This window comes from Onychomys torridus, chromosome X, assembly GCF_903995425.1.
Source record: "Onychomys torridus chromosome X, mOncTor1.1, whole genome shotgun sequence".
NCBI classification, from domain to species: Eukaryota; Metazoa; Chordata; class Mammalia; order Rodentia; family Cricetidae; genus Onychomys; species Onychomys torridus.
Genome location: NC_050466.1, coordinates 66,017,680 through 66,044,818, shown reverse-complemented (window position 1 = coordinate 66,044,818; position 27,139 = coordinate 66,017,680). Strand labels below are relative to the sequence as shown.

The 27,139-nt window shown below is 40.8% G+C and overlaps 1 protein-coding gene across 2 annotated transcripts in view; it reads right to left on the bottom strand.

Moving 5' to 3' along the window:
- Positions 1–27,139, bottom strand: part of Sms (spermine synthase) — a 50,360-nt gene that overhangs the window by 2,762 nt on the left and 20,459 nt on the right. For both annotated transcript variants that reach the window (XM_036175073.1, XM_036175074.1), the window contains exons 2-9: positions 25,339–25,459; positions 23,256–23,349; positions 22,681–22,745; positions 17,039–17,214; positions 16,201–16,355; positions 14,546–14,635; positions 8,676–8,790; positions 7,109–7,188 (exon numbers count right to left, since the gene is read on the bottom strand). In XM_036175073.1, coding sequence (XP_036030966.1) covers positions 7,109–7,188; positions 8,676–8,790; positions 14,546–14,635; positions 16,201–16,355; positions 17,039–17,214; positions 22,681–22,745; positions 23,256–23,349; positions 25,339–25,459 — 896 coding nt within the window. The remainder of the gene's footprint in view (positions 1–7,108; positions 7,189–8,675; positions 8,791–14,545; positions 14,636–16,200; positions 16,356–17,038; positions 17,215–22,680; positions 22,746–23,255; positions 23,350–25,338; positions 25,460–27,139) is intronic.

The window sequence follows — 27,139 nt, the reverse complement described above, 5'->3', positions numbered from 1 at the left end:
CAGGCTTCTGCTGCAGGCCCTTGTAATCACTGAACCATCCCACTAGCACTCTGTGACTAATTTTTAAGGAATAAGGGACAATGTGAGATGAAATCACAAGTGGCCTATGATGTCAGAATTTCTAAGAAGAGCCTTTTTAAACCAAGTGTCCAGCCAGCCAGCCATGGAAAGGGATTAGAACTATTCCAAGAGAAGGCCTTGGTAGTTTCAACTTAGCACATTCACTTAGCACAACGTCATCCTTTAGTGCCAGCCTGTTTAATAACCCATCATCTAGGGTCCTGCAGTGGGATTTAGCCAAAGTGCCCTTCACCAGCATATAATTTGGTTTCAACATCAAGTTCACCATGAGAGCATATAAACACCACACATGTAATTTACAATTCGTAAATAGAAAACACTGTGCAGTTGTTTTTAGAACACATCACCGCTGGGGAAGCTATATAGAACGGAAATGCCACCAAGGTGTATAGCTGAATGGTCATCTACCATCTTAAAACTGACACCCTGCTGTATGTTTAAAGAGGACATATGGGAGGGCCAGACCTCCTTACTGAGAATGTGGTACAAAAATTGGAAGGTTTCAATTTACTCTTTCCCAACATTGTCAAGAAGCAGTTTTTCAAAAGAAGAAGGGAAAGAAGAAACTCCACAAATAGAGACCTACCCAAAAAAGGAACATGATAAATTTCACTTTCCTCTCTACAAAAATAGAACTTTTTTTTCCTTTTTAAGAAAGATACATCAGAGTTCCAAAACAAAACCCAACAGCAAAGAAATAATCACCCATTAATTCAGCAGCTTCAGTTCTAGAAAATTCTCCATGTCTCATATTATACTTAAGTAACACTTGCTTTTTTAGTTTAAAGACTTTTGTATTGTTTACATTTTTAACCTTAAATCAGTTTGTACTATTTCTGTAATATAAATCTTTATCTGTGCCCTTCTTATTAGGTTCAGAAGTAAGCAAAACTATCTTGTTTGCACATGCCTTAAATCCAAGCACTCAGGAGGCAAAGGCAAGTGGATCTCTGTGAGTTAAAGGCCAGCTAGCCTGCTCCATGCAACCAGTTCCAGGCCAGCCAAGGCTGCATACACTCTGTCTCAAAAAGTGGGGGTGGGGGTGGGGGTGGGGGTGAGGAGAGTAGGACTAGGACAGATGATTCAGTAGTTAAGAATACTTATTGCTCTTCTACAGGGCCCAAATTCAGTTCTTAGCACCCGTGTTGAACTGCTCACAACTGCCTATTAGCTCTAGCTCCAGGATGATCCAAAACCTCTAGTCTCCCAGGTTATCTGCATTCGCATGCACATAACCACACACTCATACACACATATATGCACATAATTAAAGATAACAGCCATACGGTGGTGGCGCACGCCTTTAATTCCAGCACTCAGGAGGCAGAGTCAGGCCTCTATGAGTTCGAGGCCAGCCTGGTCTACAGAGCTAGTCCAGAACAGGCTCCAAAGCTACAGAGAAACCCTGTCTCAAAAAAAACAAAAAACAAATCTTTTTTTTAAAGCAAGCAAAAATAAATAGTAAAAATCGCAGCCCGGCGGTGGTGGCGCACACCTGTCCCAGCACTCGGGAGGCAGAGCCAGGCGGATCTCTGAGAGTTGGAGGCCAGCCTGGTCTACAGAGCTAGTGCAGGACAGGCTCCAAAGCTACAGAGAAACCCTGTCTTGAAAAACAAAAACAAAATTAAAAAAATCACACTTAAGTGAACTATAAAAAAATTTTTTTTGAGAATTGACACTAAAGGGCAGGAAAGATGGCTCAGTGGTTAAGAATTCTTACTGCCCATGCAGACAACCTGAGTTCAGCTTTCAGCACCCATGTTGGGCAGCTCACAACCACAAGTAAGTTCAGCTCCAAGGGATCTGACCTCAGTGGCCTTAGAGGGTACATGCATTCACAGCACACACACACACACACACACACACACACACACACACACACACACACACACACAGTTTTTGTTTTGCTTTATGAGACAAGGTCGGTCTCTCTCTCTCTCTCTCTCTCTCTCTCTCTCTCTCTCTCTCTCTGTGTGTGTGTGTGTGTGTGTGTGTGTGTGTGTGTAGCCCTGGCTGTTCTGGAACTCTCTACATAGACCAGATTGGCCTCAGACTCACAGAGATCCATCCGCTTCTGCCTCCCCAGTACTAGGATTAAAGGTCTATGCCAGTATGCCCAGCTTAAAGACGAAAAATTGACAGTTAAGAGTCTGAACAGACAACTCAGTAGTGAAGAGCACATACTGGGAGTACAGACACTCAAGACTTCATTCAGTTTTCCACACTCATGTCAGGGGCTCACAAATGCTTGGAACTCCAGCTCCAGGGAATCCAACACCCTCTTCTGGACTCCACGGGCACCCACACTCTCACACACACATAACTGGAAACATAAAATAAAAATAAATGAAGAAAAATTTCAAATGATGCTAATGATGGATTACTTCCAGAAAGCAGATTATGAGAGTGGTCAGGAGTTTGCTACATTTTCCACTGTAGCTTCCCTGTGTCTTACATACCCATTTTTGTATGTAGCAATCTATTATTTTTCTAAGTAGGGGGTTGGAGACAGAAGATAGATGGTCAAGTCCCAGAACCTTACTTCTATTCTCAAAAATACACATTCCCAAGTTCTGTGGCAAGATAGTAAGGATATCTTCAAGCACCCAGTGTAATGCCAGTGATGTCACAAATTTGTCACTGTGACACAAGCAATGTGTTGCTGGGAACATTCAGTTTTTGAAAATCATTGTATAACATCCTCACCCAACCATTAACCATCTCCATTTTTTCTGCTACACACTCCACCTAAGGGCAGAAAAGGAATGGCAGGAATGAAGTGTTATCACCTGAGCATGTCACTAGGTAGTAATAACTGGAGTCTAAGGGTATGAGTCAATGGCAGAACTCTTGTCTAGCATGCAGGAATTCACCACAAAATAAATGAATAAATAAATAATGAGTGAATGAGTGAATGAATGAATGAATGGTGGAGAGTACAGCTTCCTGCAAGGCTTGTGCCCCTTAATCCATGTGAATTTTAGTGTGTGACACATACAGACACCAAACACAAGAAACAACCCCAGGGGAATCACAGAATGGTATCACTTCGTATCTCCACTTGTAGTGAATGTGAGGACAGAATGTTCGCAGTAATGTCTTTTGAATAACTCTTGGCAAAGAACACAGCCTTGGACTTATGATCTGGAGGTTTAAAAAAGAAACAGTTCACAAAAGCAAGTTATCAACTTTGAGTCATTAGTATTTGCACATGCTGTATTCTCATGGAACATTTCTATCAGTTTCTCACACTAAGGCACCAGTTCCCGATTGCAGGCAAGGACAAACCACCATACCTCCTAATGGAACCTTTCATCTACTCCAAACTGAGCGCTTCAGAGGATCCATACTCAAAACCCTTTGCCTCAGCCTCCCAGGTAGTTGGGACTATAGGCAGATGGCATCCATGCCTAGCTTGTTTTCAGTCTCTGTACTGGAGCAGAGGAAGCCCTGCATTAGTGCAGTCCTGCATGAGTAAGTATTACTGACATAGGCATGCCTCAGCCCCATAGGAATGGAAAAGCCTTCCCCAAGTGAGATTCAAAGAGATAGCAATACCTTCCTTGGGGGCTTTAGTGCTAGTGATTGATCAATGTGTGACTGCTCACCTATAGATACCTCCTACCAAGACTAGCTAACTTCTTTTCCCTATGCTGTACATAATAAAACATGCCCCCCCAAAAAAACAAAATAAATAAAAAATAAATAAAACATGCCGAGGTCGCAAGTTGCTTGCAGTAACTGGCTCAATTCTATCAATAGAGTGCACACAGCCTATGTGACCCCAGCTTTGCCATGCAAATGTGTCCTGTTTTCTCTTTTCCATCATTTTTTCACTACCTCTAGTCAGAGTTCCAGACCCAACCCATGCAGATCCTGGTACATCTCTATTTGGTTTTAAGATCCTAGAGCCTCATATGTTTCCTCAATTAATGTGTATGAGTGTAGTGATATTGTGTTCCCCAACATATTGTGCACCTTAAACTTATCTGGGTTCAGAGGACAAAACACACACCAGACAGACATAGAGGCCAGAAAATGGTGGCACACACACCTTTAATCCTAGCATTCTGAAGGCAGAGATCCATTTGGATCTCTGAGTTCAAAGCTACATTGGAAACATCCAGGCATGGTGACATGTGCCTTTAATCCCAGGAAGTGATGGCAGAAAGCAGAAAGATATATATATATATAAGGCCTGAGGACCAGGAACTAGAGCTGGTTAAGCTTTTAGGCTTTTGAGCAGCAGTTCAGCCGAGATCCATTTGGATGAGGACTCAGAGGCTTCCAGTCTGAGGAAACAAGATCAGCTGAGGAATTGGAGAGGCAAGTTTGGCTGTGGCCTGTTCTGTTTCTCTGATCTTTCAGCGTTCACTCCAATACCTGGCTCTGGGTTTGTTTTTCTTTCTTTTTTTTTTTTTTTGTTTTGTTTTGTTTTTTGTTTTTTCGAGACAGGATTTCTCTGTGTAGCTTTGCGCCTTTTCCTGGAACTCACTTGGTAGCCCAGGCTGGCCTCGAACTCACAGAGATCCACTTGGCTCTGCCTCCCAATTGCTAGGATTAAAGGCATGCGCTACCACTGCCCAGCTGGGTTTATTTTTCTTAATAAGACCTTCTAAGATTCATGCTACACATGAGACTTTCTTCTAGTTGTGGAAATGTAAACACAAGGGAATACAATAAATATGCTCCCAAAAGTCCAACTCACTACATCTGTATTGCTTTTATAGTACAAAGCATTGTTTGAGTGTGTTTCCTCATCAACATCCTACATAAAACAGAGGCCTGCAAACTTCCTCCATCAAGGGCCAGACAGATCATATTTAAACAGCACAGACCATGAGGCTTACCTAGGCAATACTCCATACTGCTCCTGGAGCACAAAACAAAGGCATGGCAGTTTATCAAGAAACTACAGAGCAGGCAGCCACATCTAGCCCACAGTGTGTAGACCCCTGCTTTAAGCTACCATGTGCCCACAGGCTTTGCATACAGTGGGAAGAGGAGTAAATAAAACAGGACAAGCTAGAGGTTTAGGTGTCTCGGTATTCTAAGTTCTTTCCAGCATTATTCTTCTCGGATCCCATGAAATAGCCAAGACAGACTAGAGTCTGCAGATGAGTGCTTCCTCAGGAAAAAAATAAGACCTCCACCTATTCTGGCTATTTAAATATACCAATAATCTTTCAAAGCAGTTATCAGTTGGTACTAGGTAACAGTTGGACAGGAGTAAGAAGTTCTGCCATGCAATTACACACTATAAGGTGACTATAGCTAATGACTGTGCACTGTATACTTATATATTACAAGAAAGGAAGATGAATGTTTTCTCCACAAACAACATGATCTATGTTAGAGGATACATGTGCTTAACCTGATTAAAAAGTAAGGCAATGTATACATGTAGGTAAATATCACATGGTAACTCTGTAAATGATCATTGTTATGTTTTTATAAACCAGTCAAAAATAAGTTCATGTTAAAAATTTAAACTAGCCTAATTGATGCATTTACAATACAGCTCCTGAACTTAAGACTCAGGGAACATCACAAAAGGGGTTCAGAAAGATTTTAAGAGCCAGAGGAACATAATAAAATGTATTGTGACATTGTGTCTGCTAGAAATGCTATGGAAGCTACACCCATGATAGTTCAACAGTATGGCTGCCAAAATAATACCTAAATGAGAATGGTACTAATAGACATGATAATGTGGAAGGGAGCCTTTTCATGGGGCCCAAGCCTAGACAAAGAACTACAGGCAACTAAGGAATGCTGAAAACCAGAGAAATAATCTTCCATAGGGAAGAGCACACCAACTGATTACCCAATACTAAATGGTCAGTCCTGGAAAAAAAATACACACACACACACACACACACACTATACAGACTGAGCAGGATGTATTTATGTATTTACATATATATGCACAAGTGTACATGTATCTGTGTGTATGTATTTAACAATTAAAGAGGGAAGGTGGTACATGAGAGGGGGGTTGGAGGAAAGGGAAGTAGGAAATGATATAATTACATTATGACTTTTAAAAAATATTTACAATACAATATACTGTGGCTGGAGAGATGGCTCAGCAGTTAAGAGCACTGGCTGCTCTTCCAAGGGACTGGAGCTCAGCTCCCAGGCCCCAGTTGAGGAGTCTCATAAGCACCTGTACCTCTAGCTACAGATCTGACACCTCTAGCTTCTGCAGGCAGCTGCACTTACATGCATATACCCACAGCAACACATGCACATAAATAAAAATAAGTCATTTTAAAATAAAAGTATTTAGCATTTAGTATTTAGCAAAATTAAAAGATATACTTTAATGAAATGAATTACTGAGAAATCAATGCAATATAAAATTGGTCACAAGGTAAAGTGTTTCTAGTGGAGGGACTTATGTACACAGGACAGAGGACAGATTTCTGCTTAAGATGGTCCAAACTTCTTACTTCAGTAAAACACCAACCAGAGTTGAGTTTGTGTGGTAGGTTGAAGAATCTCCAGTAAACTCAGAAGAATTCAGAGACCAGAGTGCAAGTGCTAAACTTGGTTATTAATTAATTTTTGTACCAAGTAAAGAGACTGCATTAACAATTAGTTGCCTTTGTCATTTTTTAGGAATAATATTTTTCTATATATACCTATTTTATACAAATACCAAAAAGACAACTCCAAACCTTCTTTAAAGTTAAGAATACCCTCAAGAATGAAAAAACACTTCTATCCGGTGTCTGCAGCTCACACTCTAGGCAAAGCTGTTTATCATGAATGTGCTGCTTTTCCCTAGAGATGGACCTAAATAAAGGATGGCGGGTGGGAGAGAACTATGGTCTGTGTCTCCACCTGCTGGTGCAATTTCATACTGCAGCCAGAGCTAACTAAAGATAATCTTGCCTGCTGCTGTTAATTCAAAGATATTGTTCTCCTGACATAGGAAAATTTCAAGAACATGCAGTCAAATATCCAAATAATGATTCTTATTTAAAGTCATCAGAGTAGGGCTGGAGACTGAGTGGTCTACCTGTGTGAAGTATTTCCCATCCTGTTTCAGAACTTTCATGGACAGGTCTAGAATCAGTCTGAGGAACTCCCATGTAGAATCTGGATGTGAAAAAAAAATTAAGTTTTGTAAATAAGTTTTGCATCTATGGAATATTCACTCACAGTCAATAATACAAAAGAAGAGACCCCCCATGTGCTGGCACATGCCCATTATCCTGGTACTTTGGAGGCAGAGGGGAGAGGATCAGGAGCTGAAGAGCATCTTCTAGTAGCTTTGAGGTCAGCTTGTGCTACATGACACTATTTTAAATATGCATGAGCTTGAAAGTTTGTTCATAACCAATAATGTACAATCCTATAGCTGGTTTGTGTACACACTAACACAAACACCAAGGTCAAAAACAAGTTTGCATCTACTTAGGACGAAGAGTACACCACCAATAAAGACTTAACGTAGGGGACTGAGAGCGCAGCCCAGTGGTGGAGAGCTTGTTCATATGCAGGAGATCCTGGCTTCTATTCCAGCATCACTCTCAAAGACTGGACACAAAGGCAGAGCTCAGTCTAAAAGAAAGCTGCCTAAAGAAGGAAATTAGCAATGTGCACTGAGAAGCTGAGGAAATTCTTGTTTTGGAGAGACAGAATGTTGCAGCCTCCTTAAAGAGCCATCCATTGCCTACCTGTGTCAGACCTAACCTCCTTGAGACTACTCCATGAAACCTTTTGTCATATGTATTAACTTAACAGAACAAACTGGCTTCACCCAATACCACAACTAAAAATGTCTTCAGATGGTTTCCAAAAATCTTACAAGACAGTTTATCCTACTTTACTGTAACCCACTTAATGTTGCCACCAATGGATTTGAATATGCCTTGATTTGTGAATTTCTTTTGTTCTGCAACTATAAAAACATGAGACTGTTACCACATTGGAACATAGTACTTAAACTAACCAGAATCCCAACCATGGTCCTTCATATTAGCTCCAGAACACTCAGAACTTTTGAGGTATATGCTGTGTTTTCATATTAAGGGCAGGAAAAGAACCAAAGCCACATTAAAATCCAGCCGCCTTTCCCACCATCAATACTAGTTCAACTGCTGTTTTGTTTTGTTTGTTTGTTTTTCGAGACAGGGTTTCTCTATAGCTTTGGAGCCTGTCCTGGACTAGCTCTGTAGACCAGGCTGGCCTCAAACTCACAGAGATCTGCCTGCCTCTGCCTCCTGAGTGCTGGGATTACAGGCGTGCGCCACTACCGCCCGGCTAGTTCAACTGCTTTTAACAAATAAAAGAAGAGGAGCTGAGAAGATGGCTTGGTGGGGAATGTGCTTGCCTCTCAAGCTTGAGAATCTGAGTTTGACCCTCAGCACCCACATATAAAATGCATATGGTGGCATGTGCCTTGCAATCCCAGTGATGAGTAGGGAGACAGGATTCCTATGGCTTGCTGGCCAGCCAGCATTGCCTACTTGATAAAAATTCTAGGCTCAGTAAGAAACCGTTTCTCAAAAAAAATTAGGAAGAATGTATGTACGCACATGTGTAAATATGCATGCATGCATAAAGAGTTCAAAACAATCTACCTTCTTCTGGAGATGTAGAGATTGGGACTGCTGTCAAATCATTAATCACATAATCAAACTCTCTCCCTTCTTTGGCGTACCTCTTCAGTACTGGAATACAGTCTTCTATGAGAACCTTTCAGAAGGAACAGGAGTGGATGCATGAGTCAACACAAGTGGGTGTCATTAAACACTTATAAATAGGAAATGAGCCGGTTGTGGTGGCGCACACCAGTAGGGTTTGCTGAAGGAGACAAAGGCAGGAGGATCACGAGTTCGAGGCCAGCCTAGGCTACACATTTTAAAAAATAAAAAATAAATAAACTAGGAAATGAAAGCTCGGGGTTAAATCCACAGCACTTCACCATAAACAAGGAGACCTTCACCCCTGTCTGTTAATAGAAAAACTAAGTGTTAAACATATGCTTATATCCTTTCTCATCTGAGTAGTCCCTCTACAGGTGCTATTGCTCCCCTAATTGACTAATTGAGACACAACCTTATTTAAAATAGTTTACATAGGTTGCTCATAGACCCTTGATAAGAAAGGAGGACAGTCGGGTATGGTAGCCCACCCTGTTAATTCCAGCTCTTGGAAGGCTAAGACAGAAAGAGTGACACCCCACAGGTTTGAGGGCAGCCTGGTTTTTATGTTGAGTTCTTAGTAAGAAGGATAAGGGAAGACTACAATGTAAGAAGTTAAGTATGGAGTTTGATATATTTGAAGATTTTTATTGTTCTATTGTTTTATAAAACTTAATACATTGCACAAGTTGCATAGGTAAAATCAGAGAAAATGGCAACACTCAGCTACACAGAGTTTGAGGCCAGCCTGTACTACATGAGATTTTTGTCTCAAAAAAAGAGAAGGGTTGGGGATTTAGCTCAGTGGTACTAGCAAGCACAAGGCCCTGGGTTCAATCCTCAGCGAGAGAGAGAGAGAGAGAGAGAGAGAGAGAGAGAGAGAGAGAGAGAGATCCCTCAACTACCTATAATCCACACATTCATCCCATCTGAGAACTAATGGTATGTCCCCATGATATAGAACTTGCCTAGCATATGCATGAAGGTCCCATTTGACACTCTCACAATCAACACAACTCTGTTTTCTTCACTAAAATTTAAACCATGCACATTATTCTGAACAGACAGTAAATTACTCTATCTCACTACAAACGTTCTATCCTTGTCTTCAACAATCCTCTACGAACAGTCATATTAAACTCCCTCATTTCCCAATTTAAAAGGTAAATTTTCCTTTATATCTTGGTTTCCAAACCCGAGGGGTTAAATTTACTGAAATTCCCTTTTCAATGGTTTCTAGGATTGGCTGATTTAGTTTTCAAACAAGTGGTAACCCAATATGTCAACATCCACTTACTTACTAAATCTTTACCCAAGTGAAATGAAATGTATCTTGGGCCTGGCAATATGGCTCATGCCTTTAATCCCAGAACTCTGCAGGAGGCAGAGGCAGGTAGATGTCTGTAAGTTCGAGGCCAACCTGGTATACAATCCAAGTTCCAGGACAGCTAGGGATGTCTCAAAAGAAAGAAAGAAAGAAAAAGAAATACATCTTTGATATGTTAGCAGTGTGTTGGAATATATACTTAACACAAGTTCATGTTCCCATGACATCCCTCTTATCTGTCTATAGTCTGTGTCCAACTTCCTATTTGATTACAGGGCCTGCAGTAAAGGAGCAATGGAAAGGACAAGCCTCCTTCTACAATGATTGTTCTCTTAAGTTCAGTTGGCTATTTTTAGACATTTGTTTTAATAAAGCCACGTGGAAGACATCAGTTGGCCTCACTCCCTTGGTACTCTGATGAGAATTAGAAGGACAAATGAGAAGCTATGTAAACTGTTCTCCTATTACCAGGCCAAGATATACCATGCCTTTCCACATACTCACCTCATTTCATGTCTTTCAGTCAAATCTTCACATAGCTCACATCAGTCTCATAATACCTCTTGCTAAGTTTATTTCTAAGCATTTAGCAAATTACTTTGAGGAGGATTTCCTGCCACACACCTCCCAATTTCCTTTCAAACTGTTCTGTGTTCAGCAGAAAGAAAAAATTAATCTTTCCTAAGTCACTTACATCTTTAATCACTAAATCAATTCCTCAGACGTCCAAGTAACTGTCAAGGTAAATTTCTTGGATTTTTCAAACCATTTTTTATTTCCTATGCTTATTTTATTATTTTTATGACCTCCATCTTCCTATCTTACTTATTAGTGGCTTCAAAAATAAGCATAAACTCAGATACACAGCATCCATAATCTGGTTCCTACTTCCGACGAAAATGACTTTTTGCCACTTGCTATATTTTTTACTTTATCATTTACTATTAAAATTAAATTTCTGATACTTTCTATTATGTTTTGGTGGAATCCCTCTATTGCAAGGTCTTTGTCTTTGTGTGTGTGTGTGTGTGTGTGTGTGTGTGTGTGTGTGTGTGTGTGCGCGCGCGCGCAAGGGAAGAGGTCAACTTGTCCGAGTAGGTTCTCTCCCTCTGCCATGTGAATTAAACTGAGGTCATCAGGCTTGGAGGCAAATGTCTTTATCCACTAAGCCATTTCAACAGTCCAATAACAGATTTCTTTAAATTCTCATCTTTAAATTTAATTTTAAACTAAATCCTACTTGAGTATAATACAGATTTTAAAAAAATAAGTCACTAAATTTAACTTATCTTACTTAATCATTTTGTATGTGTGTACATAAAATGCATACATACACATAGGTAATTCATCCTTAGTTTTCTTGGCATAGTACCTTTAATTCAGTATTAAGATTACTGTCATTATAAAAGAAATATTTTGCCGGGCGGTGGTGGCGCACGCCTTTAATCCCAGCACTTGGGAGGCAGCGCCAGGCGGATCTCTGTGAGTTCGAGGCCAGCCTGGTCTCCAAAGTGAGTTCCAGGAAAAGCGCAAAGCTACACAGAGAAACCCTGTCTCAAAAAAAAACAACAAAAAAAAATTGTTTCTTGAAACAAATGTTAACCAGAGTAGTTGTTTAAACATATGTAAAAACTTCTGCCTTTCTGAAAACATTTTAACGGACTGTTGCCTTTGGTACAGTGCTCAGGTTGGTCTGTCTTCAGAACCCTCAGCAGAAAAAAAAAAAAAAAAAAAAAAAAAAAAAAAAAAAAAAAAAAAAAAAAAAGCTCAGGCTCCCCCTGGTGGTTATTCTGAGACACTAAACACTGCCACCCTCAAGAGCTTTAGAATAGAACAAGATGTGACTTATCACCCCCAACATCCCCACACACACACACACACTACCAATCTGAGGGAATGGGATGGTCGAGTTTGGGGAGGGGCAGAGAGGGAGAGCAATGAAAGACATCTTGTAGAGTGAACCATTAAAGGGTTAGGGAGAAACCTGGTGCTAGGGAAATTCCCAAGAACCCACAAGGATGACCCCAGCTAAGACTCCTAGCAATAGTAGAGAGGGTGCCTTGTAGCAGGAATCTTAAAGGTACTTATCAATAAAATCAAACCTGAGGCCAGCTATTGGGGTGAATGCTGGAAGATCGGAGAAGCAGAACAAGCCACAGCTACCTCACCTTGCCAATTCCTCAGCTCTGTTTCCTCAGACTGAAAGCTTCTGTGTCCTCATCCCAATGGCTCTCAGCTGAACTGCTGCTCAAAAGCCTGAATGCTTAACCAGCTAAATACCAAATGCTTCTAGTTTCTGGTCTTCACACCTTATATATCTTTCTGTTTTTGCCATCACTCCCTGGGATTAAAGGCGTATGTCACCATGCTTGGCTATTTCCAGTGTGGACTTGAACTCACAGAGATCCAGAGGGATTTCTGTCTCTAGAATACTAGGATTAAAGGTGTGAGTGCCACCATTTTCTGGCCTCTAAGTCTGTCTAGTGGCTGTTCTGTTCTCTGACCCCAGATAAGTTTATTAGGGTGCACGATTTTTTCATGAACACATTGCCTGACCGGGCCTTCCCCTGTAATCAGATTGGTGAATACCCTAACTGTCATCATAGAACTTTCATCCAGTGACTGATGGAAGCAAGCACTGTGTTGAGCTCCTGGAGTCCAGTTGAAGAGAGGGAGGAGGGATTATATGAACAAGGAGGGTCAAGATCATGACGGGGATACTCACACAGAGAGCTGACCTGAGCTGGTAGAAGCTCATGGACATGTACCGACCACTGGGGAGCCTGCAGAGGACTGAACTAGGCCCTCTGAATGTGGTGACAATTGTGTAGCTTGGACTGCTTGTGGAGCCCTTGGCAGTACGACTAGGATTTAACCCTGGTGCATGAACTGGCTGTTTGGAGCCCATTCCCTATGGAGGAATGCCTTGTTCAGTTTTGATGCACTGGGGAGGGGCTTGCTCCTGCATCAATTTGATAAACCATGCTTTGTTGACTTCCCAGGGGAGGCCTTACCCTCTCTGAGGAGTGGATGGGTGGAGGGAGTAGGTAATGGTGTGGGTGGAGCATGGGAGGGGGGGAGGGGAAACTGTGGTTGGTATGTAAAATGAAAAAAAAATTAAATAAAAAAAGATGTGATTTATTAAATTCCTAACCAGGTGGCTTTAACACCATTTAGTCTCGTGGTCTTTCAATATGTACCAACTGCACACCAAAAATCCCATGAAGAACAGTCTTTTACCCTTGCTGCATACATCTGACCACCTGGCTCACCATCTGTGCCCTGAGGGTCACATATTCCATTTCAGGAGACTTAGTCAAATTCCCGTTTCCACCATACCCCTACTAACACCAGATTGTACAGCTGCTCTCGGTCTGTGTTTCTGGTCTTTCCTTAATCTTTACAAGAAATCCATACAACAAAAACCAGGGTGACAGGATTCTTCACCCCCTGTACCCCACACTGATCTAAAGTGACCCCTACGAATTTGAATAAATCTCCTTTAAACTCTCTAAGGTTCAACTCTTCCCAATACAATAGAACAACATCTACCAGTTATGGTGTGGGAATTAAGTACAACAGGCAGGGGGTCTGGCTCATTATTTGTCAGCCAAGGTAACTTTGAATTCAGTGTGAAACAGTTCAGCCAATGTTTTGCAGAGCTGAATTCTACACTCCCTTCTTGAATCTCTCCAACAGGATAAGCTAACTCTAATTTTTCTTGCCCTTTGGCCCACAAAACAATCACAATTGCATTTTAAGGTAGATAGAATTCCTGCCTCAAATTAACATGCATGTAGCACAAATTCAAATTTAAATGTACATACATTAGGGACGGAAAAAGTGCTAGGTAACTGACATCCCAAAGTACAGCACTCATCCAAATTGCTTATAAATCTGGAGGCACACATTTCAGATTGTATTCAATAAGAATTTGCTTGGGCATCTTGCTCTAACAATCCCTCATGTCTATGAGAATGAAATATATACATCCCCACATATCAGAGTGGCTGCTCAACTTTGAGCACAGGACAATTTAAGACAGAAACTAATTGCTTATTTGCAACATGTTAATACACTACACCTACCAATTAAAAAATCTGAATTCTCTCTGAAAGACCCTGACTTCAGGCATTATTCAGGGTAGTGACAGCAGGTGGTAGATTTAAAAAGGACATGACATCTTTTATGCCAGGATTAATGTGGGCTGGAGACATCACTCAGTAGTAGTGGGTGGCTCGCATACAGAAGGACCATACAGAAGGACCAAGTTTAGTCCCCAATAACATAAAGAAAAGTACTCTGATAGAATCTACACTGGGGGACTTCTTTCAGTATCTATACACCATGTATGATAGATACTATATTCACACAAAGAGAATATCTTCTTAACCAATTATACTAAAAGGTACTGGCCCAATTGATAACATGTATTTCTATTTTCAGTCAATTTAAATGTACATTACCAAGAAATAATTACCTGATAGCAGTCTCCTTTAAGATTGTCTAAGACATCTCCACATGTTCTTCGCATGTATTTCTTACATCCGTCAATTACCATTTGGTCAATGTCCAAAACAGGCTAAGGAGAATTTGAATGTACCAAAGAATTCTGAAAAAGTAAGCCTTCTCTAAAACATAAAGGTTCAGACAAATAAAGGTTTTGACTATCGCCAGCTGAGGATCATAAAGTTAAAAAGTAGATATTATGGTGACTTTATTTTTCACACTAAGGACATTCAAGTGAAAGAAACTAGATTTTTTTTTCTCCTCATGAAATGGAAGCCATTTTGATAGCCACTAAGCAGCAGATGGGGCATCCAACATAAATGCTCTCTAATCCACAACTACATTATTATCTCTGTTTCTCTACTGGTAGACACATACAAGGCTGCTAGTTTGTAAATTCAAATGTTTGTTCAAGAAAGACAACTTAACACATCTGCCTTGTGTAGTGGGTATCTGTTCTATGACCCTGAAGTATAGCCCTAGAAATATAGCAGGTAACTGCTCTACCTGCCTATGACCTTAAGACCTGAGATGCATGTATCAGCTCTCTGCTCGCCCTTGTGGATTTGTATGCAGGACTGAATGAGACGGCCAGAACCGCATGCCCCAGCATTCCAGAACCTGCAGGATTCTGTTCTGTACAGTGAGGTTCTCTCCCCTAATAAATTCTTTTGCCCTTTAAGCAGACTCCATAGATTTCTTGCTTTATCTAGTGCTCAATGTGGGACATGAACCCACAACCCTGGGATTAAGAGTCCCATGCTCTACTGACTGCATTTCCTGTTTTCGCAGTTATTATTATGTTCCTTCTCAGGTCTTTGATGGGGTTGACAACTAGATAGTTACAGTTATAATCCTCTCATATCTTAGCTCAGGACATTTCAGACACTAAAGTTAGATTGTTTTATAATAGGACAGCTATTGGAGTAATCTCTGTAACATGCCATTTACCTATGTTCTGGACATCTCTGGATTTGAGTGTGTGTCTCTTGTTTGGTGTTGTTCTTGCTGGTGGTAGTTCTATTTTTGTTTAGGTCATTACCTTTCCCCCCTCCTGAACAATACTTGATAATTGTTCCTATTGTATATAGTTTTATATTAGGTTAGAACTTTCTTATTTAGACAAAAGGGGGAGACGTAGTGGGTAGCTGTTCTATGACCCTAAAGCACAGCCCTAGACTCCATGGATTTCTCACATCAGCCTTGACTTTGGGGAAACACTCACCAGACTCTGAAGGCACCAAAGAAATCCATTTACCTTGTGTTCACTCTAGCTCTCTGGGAAGTTAACTTAACACAGCTGCCTTGAGTTTGGGAAAATTCTCACTGGAGTCCAAAGATACCAAAGGAAGGAGAATCAAAACCCATTTACTTTGTTCTCTCATTCTCTCCTCTCCCTCTTGTATGAGTGTACACATGCTGTTATGTGCATGCACCATATATATGCTTGCTGCCTGGAGGCCAAAAGAAGGCACCAGATAGACTGGAACTGGAGTTACAAACAGTTATAGTCCCCAAGTGGATGCTTGGAACTGAACCCAGGTCCACTGTAAGAGCAGAAAGTGCTCTTAACCACTGATCCATCTCTCCAGTCTCTGAAGTTGTCCTCTTATACACAAAGGATATCTCTACCATGGTGACCATCTTTGGTTTCAGTTTGACAATTTCACATAATATGCCACCATCTCCACCTCCCAGAATCAGTACATCTTTGCCAGAATAATCTTCTTTACCACTGCCCATGATGGCTCGGGTATACGCCAAATCACTCTCTGCCAAATCTAAGGAGGAAACAAAAGACCCAAATGATGACTCTACCCAAATATACAAACCATTTGACCTGCTGAAATCTAGCTTGCAATGGAAATTTTCCAACTTTCAAAAACTGTCCATAATGTGCAAGGTTGTTTCTTGGATTGAGTAATTTTCACAAACTTAATGCATCTGACACATAGGATAAAAAGAACTAAATTACTTAGACAAAAATACAATCTTGAGAATGTGCTGATATTCTGAGTAATTAAAAGAAATGACACCTTTAAAGATGACAAGATATGCCATCTGGAAACTGCTTTCAAGATAATATTATAAGACAAAATGCAGCAGGGTTAGATGAAACAAGACTGGCTGCTCAATGCTATTGTCATTGTTCTATGGTGAGTATCTGTGGGCTCAATGCACTAGTTTGTCTATTTAGGTTGGAATTTTTCCATAATAAAATGCTATTTTTAAACAAGCAACTGTACTTTCTAACTAACTACTCAAAGAAAAATCTACTTCAAGACAAAGTTTACACAAAAGTCCAGACAACCCATAAGTTCATACAATGTAAGCAAATCATAAAAGATAGCAGTGTCAGAATTAAGCTCAGATGAATCCAAGACAATGGCATTTGTCAGGAAAGCAGTGGCTGCCAACACATCCCCACCTTGTTATGCAATCAGCATAGGAATGGAATACTTACTAACATCACCACTGAGGATGAGAATATTTCCAAACTGCTTTGAGTGTAGAATTTTAATGTTCTGATACGGTGAATCCTCATCATACACCACTTCATCTATGTCGTACTCAACCAGGCGCCCATCAGCAGTAGGCCAGTATCTGTCAATGGCCCCTCCTCGAACTATGGGTGGTAAACTGGAGAGGGAGAGACAGGAATGAGCCTCTGGAGAACACTGCCTTACAAAAGGACTTGGGATGGAGAATTTACAGAAGGCCATGAGGGACAAGAGAGATGGCTTAGTTGTTAAGAGAGTGTATTGCTCCTGCAGAGGACCTGAGTTTGGTTCCCAGGTAGTGGCTCACAACTGCCTGTAACTCCAGCTCCAGGGAGATCTGACACCTCTGGCCTCTGCCAGTACCTACACTCACATGTACATACCCACAATTATTAAAAAAAATAAAAAGGCGGCCATGTGCTTGTAGCAGACAGACTCTTTAAAAGTGCAAAACAAATTTGTTTTGTTTTGTTTTTTGTTTTGTTTTCTTTTGTTTTTTTCTTCAGATGTTCCCCACTTTCCAGGACACCTTAAGTCTTTCCATCTCAAGTGTTAATAATGCCTGTTTGCACCCATCCCCAGACTGGTTATCTCAATGGAAGCTCTTTTAGAATGAAGGATCTCTCCCCCTAGATAGTGTTTGCAGGCCAGGTAGAGGGAAGGGCCCGCTTTCCTTTCCATGGCTTTGTGTTGTCTGTTAATTCTTGGCATCCACACCTTGGTTCTTGGGATGAAAACATATTCTCAGCTAAAAAGAAATGCTTTCACTGAGAGTTTGGTTGGTTAGTTATCTTAGAAATTTATAGGATTTCGGTGTGTGCCATATACGTGATGTTATGTCAGCTATTAGGTGCCATTTAGCAGTTCTTGTCTAGCAACAAGCATGGTAGTGTAATGTGGGACAGAAGAAGGTGTGGCATATGAGGTCTTGTGTGGGTCACGGCCATCTGTAGCAAGCAGTAAAAGTCTTTGGACTTGGATTTTTTAAAATGCTTATTATATTACTTACTTCTATTTCTCTGTAGTCCATAAATTTTTTTTTTAAAAAAAGCACAAAACAATCCAAAGTGTGGACATTTTCCTATTCACAAACTCTACCAAGTCACAACAACTGCACAAAACTATTTCTTTTAAAAAAAAGAAAGAAAAGGATACCTTTCTGGCAGGTTTTAAATTTATTTTTCCTAATGAAAAATTGAAGGAGAAAATGCATATGGTAGGTATCACACTTTTCAGTACATACCACCGAATGTCTGCAAAACCACATGGGCATTACTGCAGTTACAAGTTCTGTTATCTAGTATAGATTCCATCTTCAAAAACCCTGACTTGTCCCAATTATGTCCTTCATAGCTGTCATGCTTTTGAATTAAGTTTCAAACACTACATTTCCGGGTTGGGGATTTAGCTCAGTGGTAAAGCACGCAAGGCCCTGGGTTCGGTCCTCAGCTCAAAAAAAACCACTACATTTTCCTTTCCCTGCCCTTTTTTTAACCCTCATTTCACTTGGAATATTATTATTATTATTATTATTATTATTATTATTATTATTGTCATTATCTCCCAAAAAGTCCAGATCAAGCATCTGGAAGTCATCCTTCATGTGGATTTAGCTGAGATCCTCTTGACTGGAGTCAGAATGGCAAACAACATCCAGGTTTCCCAGCAGGAATACAAAGGAGACTTATACTTTTGTTAAAGATACGAAGTGGATGTTACTGAGCTATGGTGATGTCTGCTGGACCTCTTTCCATCTGCAAATGTCCCTCTGACATTATTAGGCTGTTCTGTGGTTCTCAAACTGAGTTCTCTACCAACAGTTATTTACCAGTGGCAATGGGATTAAGAAGCTTCTCCCCTAAAGCAATTATTACTGGAGAAGTGACAAAATGACAAGCTTCTCATTCCATGCTTTTGTAAATAATCAAGTGCTTCTGATAAGGTGAATATAGCAAAAACTACCAGCAGAGGACAATAAATGACAGGAAAAACTCAACAATGAAGTGGTACTATGTATGTACAGCTATGCGGGCCTGTAATGCTGGAACCTGCCTCACTTCCCAGTTTCCTCTTACCTGCTTCCAATATTACAGGCACAAGTGAACAAAACTTTCTCAGAAACGTACACGCACATGCACATGCACACACTCCTATAAACTGCTCCAAAGCTGACAAAGTAATTTCCCACAAACTCATTTAATCCTCACAACTCCTGCTTTAACCACTTCATCTTTCGAGGAAATGAATTCATCTTTCCAAATGCTGGCAGAACAGAGTAATTTATTGTGTTAGGTAATGGCCTAGTTAGGACAGTCCCCAGGCAGGTAGTGAGAAGGAAGCTTCTCCCAACCCTGGGTGGACTGAGGTGAGTAAAGCAAGCTGAAGGGAACCTGTGGCAATAGATGAAAACTATTTCACATTAATAATAATAATAATAATAATAATAATAACAACAATAATAATTGCTCCATGGATAAAGGTGCTTTCGGCCATGCCTGACAACTTGAAATTTGATCCATGGAAGCCATGTAAAAATGAAAGGAGACTAACTCTGCCAAGTTGTCCCTCTGACCTTAACACCTACCCACATATGCATAAATGCACTAAATAAATAAATAAAAATAGAAAGGAAGAAAGAAAGAAAAAAAGATAGATAGATAGATAGATAGATAGATAGATAGATAGATAGATAGATAGATAGATATTCCTTCATACTGTGTGACTATATGTCACTGTGCTTCGTTTAATAAAGAAGCTGGGGGTTGGGGATTTAGCTCAGTGGTAAAGCGCTTGCCTAGCAAGTACAAGGCCCTGGGTTCAATCCTCAGCTCCACACAAAAAATAAAAATAAAAATAAAAAATAAAGAAGCTGACTGGCCAGTAGCTGAACAGAAAAAGGTTAGGCAGGAGAGCCAGACTAGGAGAATGCTAGGAGGAAGAAGGGCAGAGTCTGGAGTTGCCAGCCAACCATAGAGCAAGCAGGAGATGAAAGTGCCATGCTAATAAAGGTACCACCACATGGCAGGGTGTAAGTAAGGAATATGGGTTAACTTGAAATGTAAGAGCTAGTTAGTAATAAGCTTAAACTACTGGTTGTACATTTATAATTAATATAAGCCTCTGTGTGTTTGAGAGTGACTGAGGAACAGAAACTTCTGCCAACAAGTTCCCACAAATGCTGAACACAAAGTCAAGGATTTCAGGGGAGAAAATCCACCCTAGTTGACAGTCAGTCAGTTCTAACCAGTACATATGTCTGCTCTCAACTAGTAACACTGCTTGGATTAACTTGAAACTCTCTCTTCTCTAGATTTTTAAAGCCCAGCAAAGAAACAAAGATCTCTAACAGGATATGGCAGCCATCAACTTGATATGGAGTTCAAGGCAGCATAAAGTGTGACTCCCTGCAGTGGGCTACAAAACCAACCTTTCCTGCTCAAAATCAAACCGGGATTTTCAAGGCAGCTCCATGTGTTCTTGGCTTCAAGTACACTATATTATATATTCATTGCAAGAATTTTCCCCAAACTGAAACTTTCGGTGAGCTTTATTTCCTTGTTCCTTCTCACTTGAAAACAGTAACAAGTCTTCACAGAAATCCCAAGGCTTCTGAGTCAAAATTTCTTACTCAATAACCACTACTGAAAAGGGAATAGGAATTTCAGATAACATTACCAAGTTATCTGTTCTTAATTGGTCTCTGACAGTTTCATTTCCCATACAGAAAAGTGTAACGATCTTTTTGCTCTGATGTCTACAACAAGGTAATCCCAACTTTCCATTCTTTCCATCCTTATTTTATAAAAAGGATACTAAAAAAAGTAACAAACAAAAACAAGATCCCTGGGCAGGCGTCTCCATGACAGATAAGGTGACCTGCTGATGTCCCACGCAACCTAAGTCAGAAGCTCATTTTTTAGTAAAAAGGGGGACCTGTAGGGCCCCGGCCCCCATTTTGGATAACTGTTGCATTGCTTGCAGACCTTGACCTTGATATCCTCCCTATGCTAATTCCCTGCCAGGTTCCACCCTCCTGAATGCTTAAGGGAAGCTCCTTGTCTGTGTATCCTGCATATTGGGCATTAACAGCTTAGATGCAAGATTGTAAAACATCAGAAGTGAACTTCTGCCCTCCGGGGTTCTCCCATTGTGATGTAGGCCTGTGTTTAAGGCCTCCTCCCTCCTTCAATAAACGGCAAAAAAAAAAAAACAAGATCCATGTTTTGATATAAAAATCTAAAACTTGCCAGACAGTGGTAGCACACACCTTTAATCCCAGCACTTAGGAAGCAGAGGCAGGTGGATCTCGGTGAGTTCAAGGCCAGCCTGGTCTACAGAGTGAGTTCCAGGACAGGCTCCAAAACAACACAGAGAAACCCTGTCTCAAAAAAACAAAACAAAACAAAAATCTAAAGCTGTGACCAGTCTCACAAGAAAACTCCTCCATCAACCTGAGTTTTTGTAAATACCGAAGCCCAGAAACACATTCTTTTTCTAAGTGTGTGTGTGTGTGTGTGTGTGTGTGTGTGTGTGTGTGTGTATGTAAACCTGCACTAGTTGGTTTTTGCACAAGTCAGTTTTCTCCTTTTACCCAATGTTCTGAGTACTGAATTCAAATTTGGCAGCAAGTGCTTTTACTCACTTAGCCAGTTCCCCAGCTTCAAAAGTACACTCTATTTACTTATACCAAGAAGCAGCAATGATAAAAACCAGAGTACATTTTGGTGTGGGCCAATTCATTTTCCCTGAGTTGGGGTATGTTCAATTAAAGGAAAATTGCAAGCAGGAAAAAGATAAAGTGCAGAAAGCAGTGTGGGTGTGGACGTAGCCAAGGACTACTAAACTGAACTTGGGTGGAATTTAAAAAAAAAAAAATCTGGGTTGGGGATTTAGCTCAGTGGTAGAGCGCTTGGGTTCGATCCTCAGCTCAAAAAAAAAACAAAAACAAAAACCAACTATGTCCTCAGATGTCAAACATGAGCAAGTTTCACATGGCGATTGGTTCTTTTCAGTACTCTCAGGCATCCATCCTATTGCTCTTCCCTACCTAATCACCTACAGGAAGCTGAAGAATTACCTAGTTATCCCACATCTGCCCTGGAGCTTTCCTATGGGCTGATCAAACTCAGCAGGTTGAGTCACCAAGAGTTTAAACATTCAACTTTTGTCAACAAGGGTTTTCTTATTCTAAAATCTGCTGTGAGATAAAGAAAATAGTATTCTCTTCTAATCAGTACATCAGTGATCTGCGTAAATTCCCTCCATGTCTGTCTATATCCAGTTTTTGGCTCTACACAGCTCCAACTTGTTGGAATTATTCAGTATCATCTTTCTGCCTCATTATAGGCTCACCATTCCAACACACACACACACACACACACACACACACACACACACACACACACACTCATCCTGTTTGTTTTTACATATGTGTCCTGTTTGGGATGGGATGAGAGGATGGTTCAGTTCACCATGCAGACAGTAGCAAGCTTTTGACTTTGATCTTCTCCACATCTTCTACAGACACTAAGACCAACACTGCCATTCTGATTATTTTACCAATTAAACAAATATTAAAAGGACATTCATGAGTAGATGGACTTACCGCTTCACCCGCCCAGTACTGTCCTGACTCAGTTCTTTCATTTTTTCTTCTATTTTGTTCAAAAGCTACAATTAAAAGAAATCAGTGGGCTTAGAGTATAAACTGCACAGAACAGCTAAATTACAGAGGAGAGGCATAAGGCTATGCTGACCACAATGTGATACTGGCCCATACACATGCCCCCTTCTACCCATTGGAACTTCCTACCCTGGCCCAAATCCACACTCCCATACTACCTCTCCCTCCTGATGCTGCCCTAACCACAGTCTGAATACTCCCAAGAAGAAACTGGGAAGAAAGCTAAAGGATACCGCAGGTGCAAAACTGTACACGAAAGTTCTACATTCCCTCTAGTAGGAAGTGAAACCCATTCCCTGCATTCAGAAAGTTAAAAGGAAAACTAAGTTAGGGTTCCAGACCATCGGGATTAATTCTTCACAAAGGAGGCAAGTTTAAATTTCAGCTAACCTGAAAGTCAACACTCAAGAAACTAAGCAGACTTTCAGAACCTTAAATCTGGGGAAATAAAATACAAAACATTTTGAAAGGAGAAAGAAAAGTGAGTGAAAACCAACACTGTCAGTTTCTTGTTTGCCTTGAGCATCACTGTCGTAACTCTGAAGGTCCAGCAACACCAATCCATGGGGATAAATCCTCAAATTGGCAAAGCTACAAAAGAAAGTGTAGTTTCACTGTTAGAAATTGTTATGGGGCACTTCAAAGAGAAGAGATGTAGGCCCAATCAAGGCTAAAACAGTTCTTTTTTTCCTTCAATGTCAAAGTTAATTCTCTGGCCTTTTTTTCAATTCCAATTCAGAGATGGGAGGTGGGACATGGTCACTTGTGGAAGATTTAGGACAGGGCCAAATACTAAGCTTTTAATTTTACTTCTTGGGCTCTGAAATTGATCTAAGTCTATGACTGATTCATATTATCTAAATCTATAAATTGATTCACAAGCTATAAATCTGACTTTGTGCATGGTTATGTGGGGGAGAGGGTGGAGAGAGTACCAGGCTACCTCCCAAGCACTGAAATTACAAGCACATGCCACCCTGCTTTTGTACATGGGCTCTCCTGGGGAACACACATCCTCACAAGGCGAACACTTTACCACTTGGGCTATCTCCTCATCCCCTGTAAGCATGTGATTTTTAGTTCTGTTTTTGGTTTTCCTGAGCATGAGACCTGTCCTGAGTATAGCTGATATACCCAATGTGACTTCATCAAAAAAAAAAAAAAAAAAAAAAACCTCCAAGTTTTCTTCTCCCAGCAGGTTTTAATTAAAAGTAGCTTCTTGGCTAGCTAGGGTAACACTTTATGCCCACTTACCCTTCTCCAGTGCTGGAATTTCGTCTGACTTGAACTTCCTCTGGCACTTGATTTTTACCAAGGTCCCCAGGAGGTTTTGTCAGGTTTAGTTAACCAGGAGGAGGGGAAGATTGGGAAGAGCAAACTGGGCTCTCCCAACTAACCTTTAATGTTCATAAGAGGAAGTAGTCATTCTAGCTGGAAGGCTAAGAATGGTGTACATTTTGAAAGAGTTCTTTAAATACAAAGGGAAAGAATGTGTGACAGCAACCTTCATGAGTATGTTTAATCTAAAAACTTACTTTCTGCCAGGCAGTGATGGCGCACACATTTAATCCCAGCACTCGAGAGGCAGAGGCAGGTGGATCTCTGTGAGTTTGAGGCCAGCCTGGGCTACAGAGAGTTTCAGGACAGCCAGAGCTGTTACACAGAGAAACTCTGTCTCGAAAATCCAAAACAGGCCAGGCGGTGGCGGCACACACCTTTAATCCCAGCACTCGGTAGGCAGAGGCAGAGGCAGGCAGATCTCTGTGAGTTCGAGGCCAGCCTGGTCTACCAAGTGAGGTCTAGGAAAGGAGCAAAGCTACACAGAGAAATCCTGTCTCGAAAAACCAAAAAAAAAAAAAAAGAAAGAAAAAGAAAATCCAAAACAATTATTACTATTACTTATTATTATTATTATAAAAACTTAAATTTCCACACTGGTCTTTTTTTCAATTGGCCTCAGGGACTCACCTAAAGGTATTACGTAGTCCTGAAACAGACTTCTCCCATCCTCCCACACATGCTTTCAGTTTTGTTCATTTTTCTTTCAGAAGCAATTTCTGAACAATTCCCGAGCCTGACTTGTTTCTATCCTGTGTTTTATTATGGTCTTTAGTAAAAGATAATCTCTTCTAGCAATGCTCCAGCCAGCAGCAGCAGCAGCAGCAGCAGCAGCAGCAGCAGCAATGCAACCAGAGCCTTGTTGGAAATGCAACAGGGGAGGAAAGTACTCTAGCCCAGACCCGCTGAAGCAGAAACTCTGGGGGTGGGGATGGGGGTTTGTCCAAAAATCTGTCTTAACCAACTCCAGATCATTGCCTACCAAATGTCATACTGTTTATTGCCAGGGGTCTTGTTTTGGTCCTAGCCACACAGGAGAATCACTAGGGCTTTAAAGAAATACAGTGGTCCAGGTCCAGTAGCCTTCTGCTCTGGGGGGAAATGCCTAGGCAGGAGAATTTTATGAAAGCACTGAATTTTAGCCTCCTCTAAAAGATGTCAAAGAATTTTTTAAAAAAAAAGCTTAGCTATCATCCCTAGCCCCAACTTTGCTCCCATCTAAAGTCCATGAGATTACCTTACCTGCCATTTTTGTTCGTGTAGGTTGCTAAATAGCCATGGTCCTGCCAGGCGTGCACTGACTCTGCCATCCCATGCTCCTGAAAAATGGACTGAAGGCCTTTCAGAATGGCCTCACCGTCAGCTGGAAGACAGGAAATAAGGGAAGGTGATTAGGAAAAAAGCATGCAGAAGAAAAGCTAAAGGTGAAGATGTGGAGTTCTGTATTAGAGCACTTGCCTAGTATGGCTGGGGCCCTGGGTTCCATCCCCAGCACCACAAAACATTAATGTAGCATGAATCTTAAAGAGTCTTGTTAATAAAATCAAACCTGAGGCCAGTTATTGGGGTGAATGCTGGAAGATCAGAGAAGCAGAACAAGCCACAGCCACCTCACCTTGCTAGTTCCTCAGCTGATCCTGTTTCCTCAGGCTGGAAGTTTCTGAGTCCTCCTCCACATGAATCTCAGCTGAACTGTGCTGCTCCAAAGCCTGAATGCTAAACCAGCCAAATGCTTAACTCTGGTGCCTTATATATCTTTCTACTTTCTGCGTCCCTGGGATTAAAGGCTGGGTTTCTGGGATTAAAGGTGTGTGTCAGCATGCCTAGCTGTTTCTAAAGTGGCCTTAAACACACAGAGATCCGCCTAGCTCTGCCTCCCAAGTGCTGGGATTAAAGGTGTGCACCACCACCGCCCAACTTCTGCTATGGCTTGCTCTGACCCATTTTCTAGCCACCATTTTTGGCTTTGTTCTAGTGGCTGTCTGTTCTCTGACCCCAGATAAATTTATTAGGGTGCACAATATTGTGGGGAACACAATACCATCACACATTAAAATTAAAAAAGAATAATAAAAGCTAATGTGACATGATTTGATGACTGAACCTTATAAAAAGTCTAAGCATTCTCCAACCTTCATGGAAAGGCTTTAAAGAACACCTGGCTAGCCGATAAGACCGTAAGAACTGACCACAAATAGGTATGCCAAAGACACAGAAAAATAACAATCCAATGAAACTAAAGATTTCAAAAGAATGAGATTCCATTTTAGGCTAAATAATGGGAACACATAGTCCTAGAAAGGGGATGCATACTGATTATTGATGAGTCTCACCCATAATAGGAATTTTAGTTTTATTTTCTAGATGTTTACAAAAGGAAACTGTTGCTGATGTAGATGAAAAATAGGAATTAAAAAGTGACATCCAGTAACATACTTGAAAACAGCAAAAACTGAACAATCCCAACAGAAGGAACTACTGTGTTGTGAACATTTCCCCTCTCCACCCTGCCCCACCTCACAACTTGTCCCTCAAAAGTAGAGCTTGGCATCATGAACTGGTTGGACATGCATGGTGGCTCTGGAGGCTGAGACAGGAGGATTTGTCAGGAGTTCAATAACAGTCTTGCTCCAATGTGAGTTCCAGGCCAGCCTTGGCTACAGTGTTGTCTCAACAACAACAACAACAAAAAAAAAAATCAGCACTCATTAACCTCCCACAGACTCATTTGGCAAAGTCAGAATCTTCAATAACATGATAATACTTAAAAGAACAAAATTCAGTTTATCCTTCTGCAATTATATCTGCAAAGCAGCCATTCCCTGATAAAGGTAAATTAAGAACCAATTCCAAAAGAAATTACTATTCCTCCTGTAGCTTCTGCAGACTGGCTCCTCATGGGAAATAAAGGAAAGAAAAGAAATGGGCCTTTATTAGGAAACATCTTTGCAGACATAAATGAACTACATTTCACCAGATAAGAGCATCTAGACTGTCTAAGTGGGCATTAAACCCAGTAAGTGTCCTTTTAAGAGACAGAAGA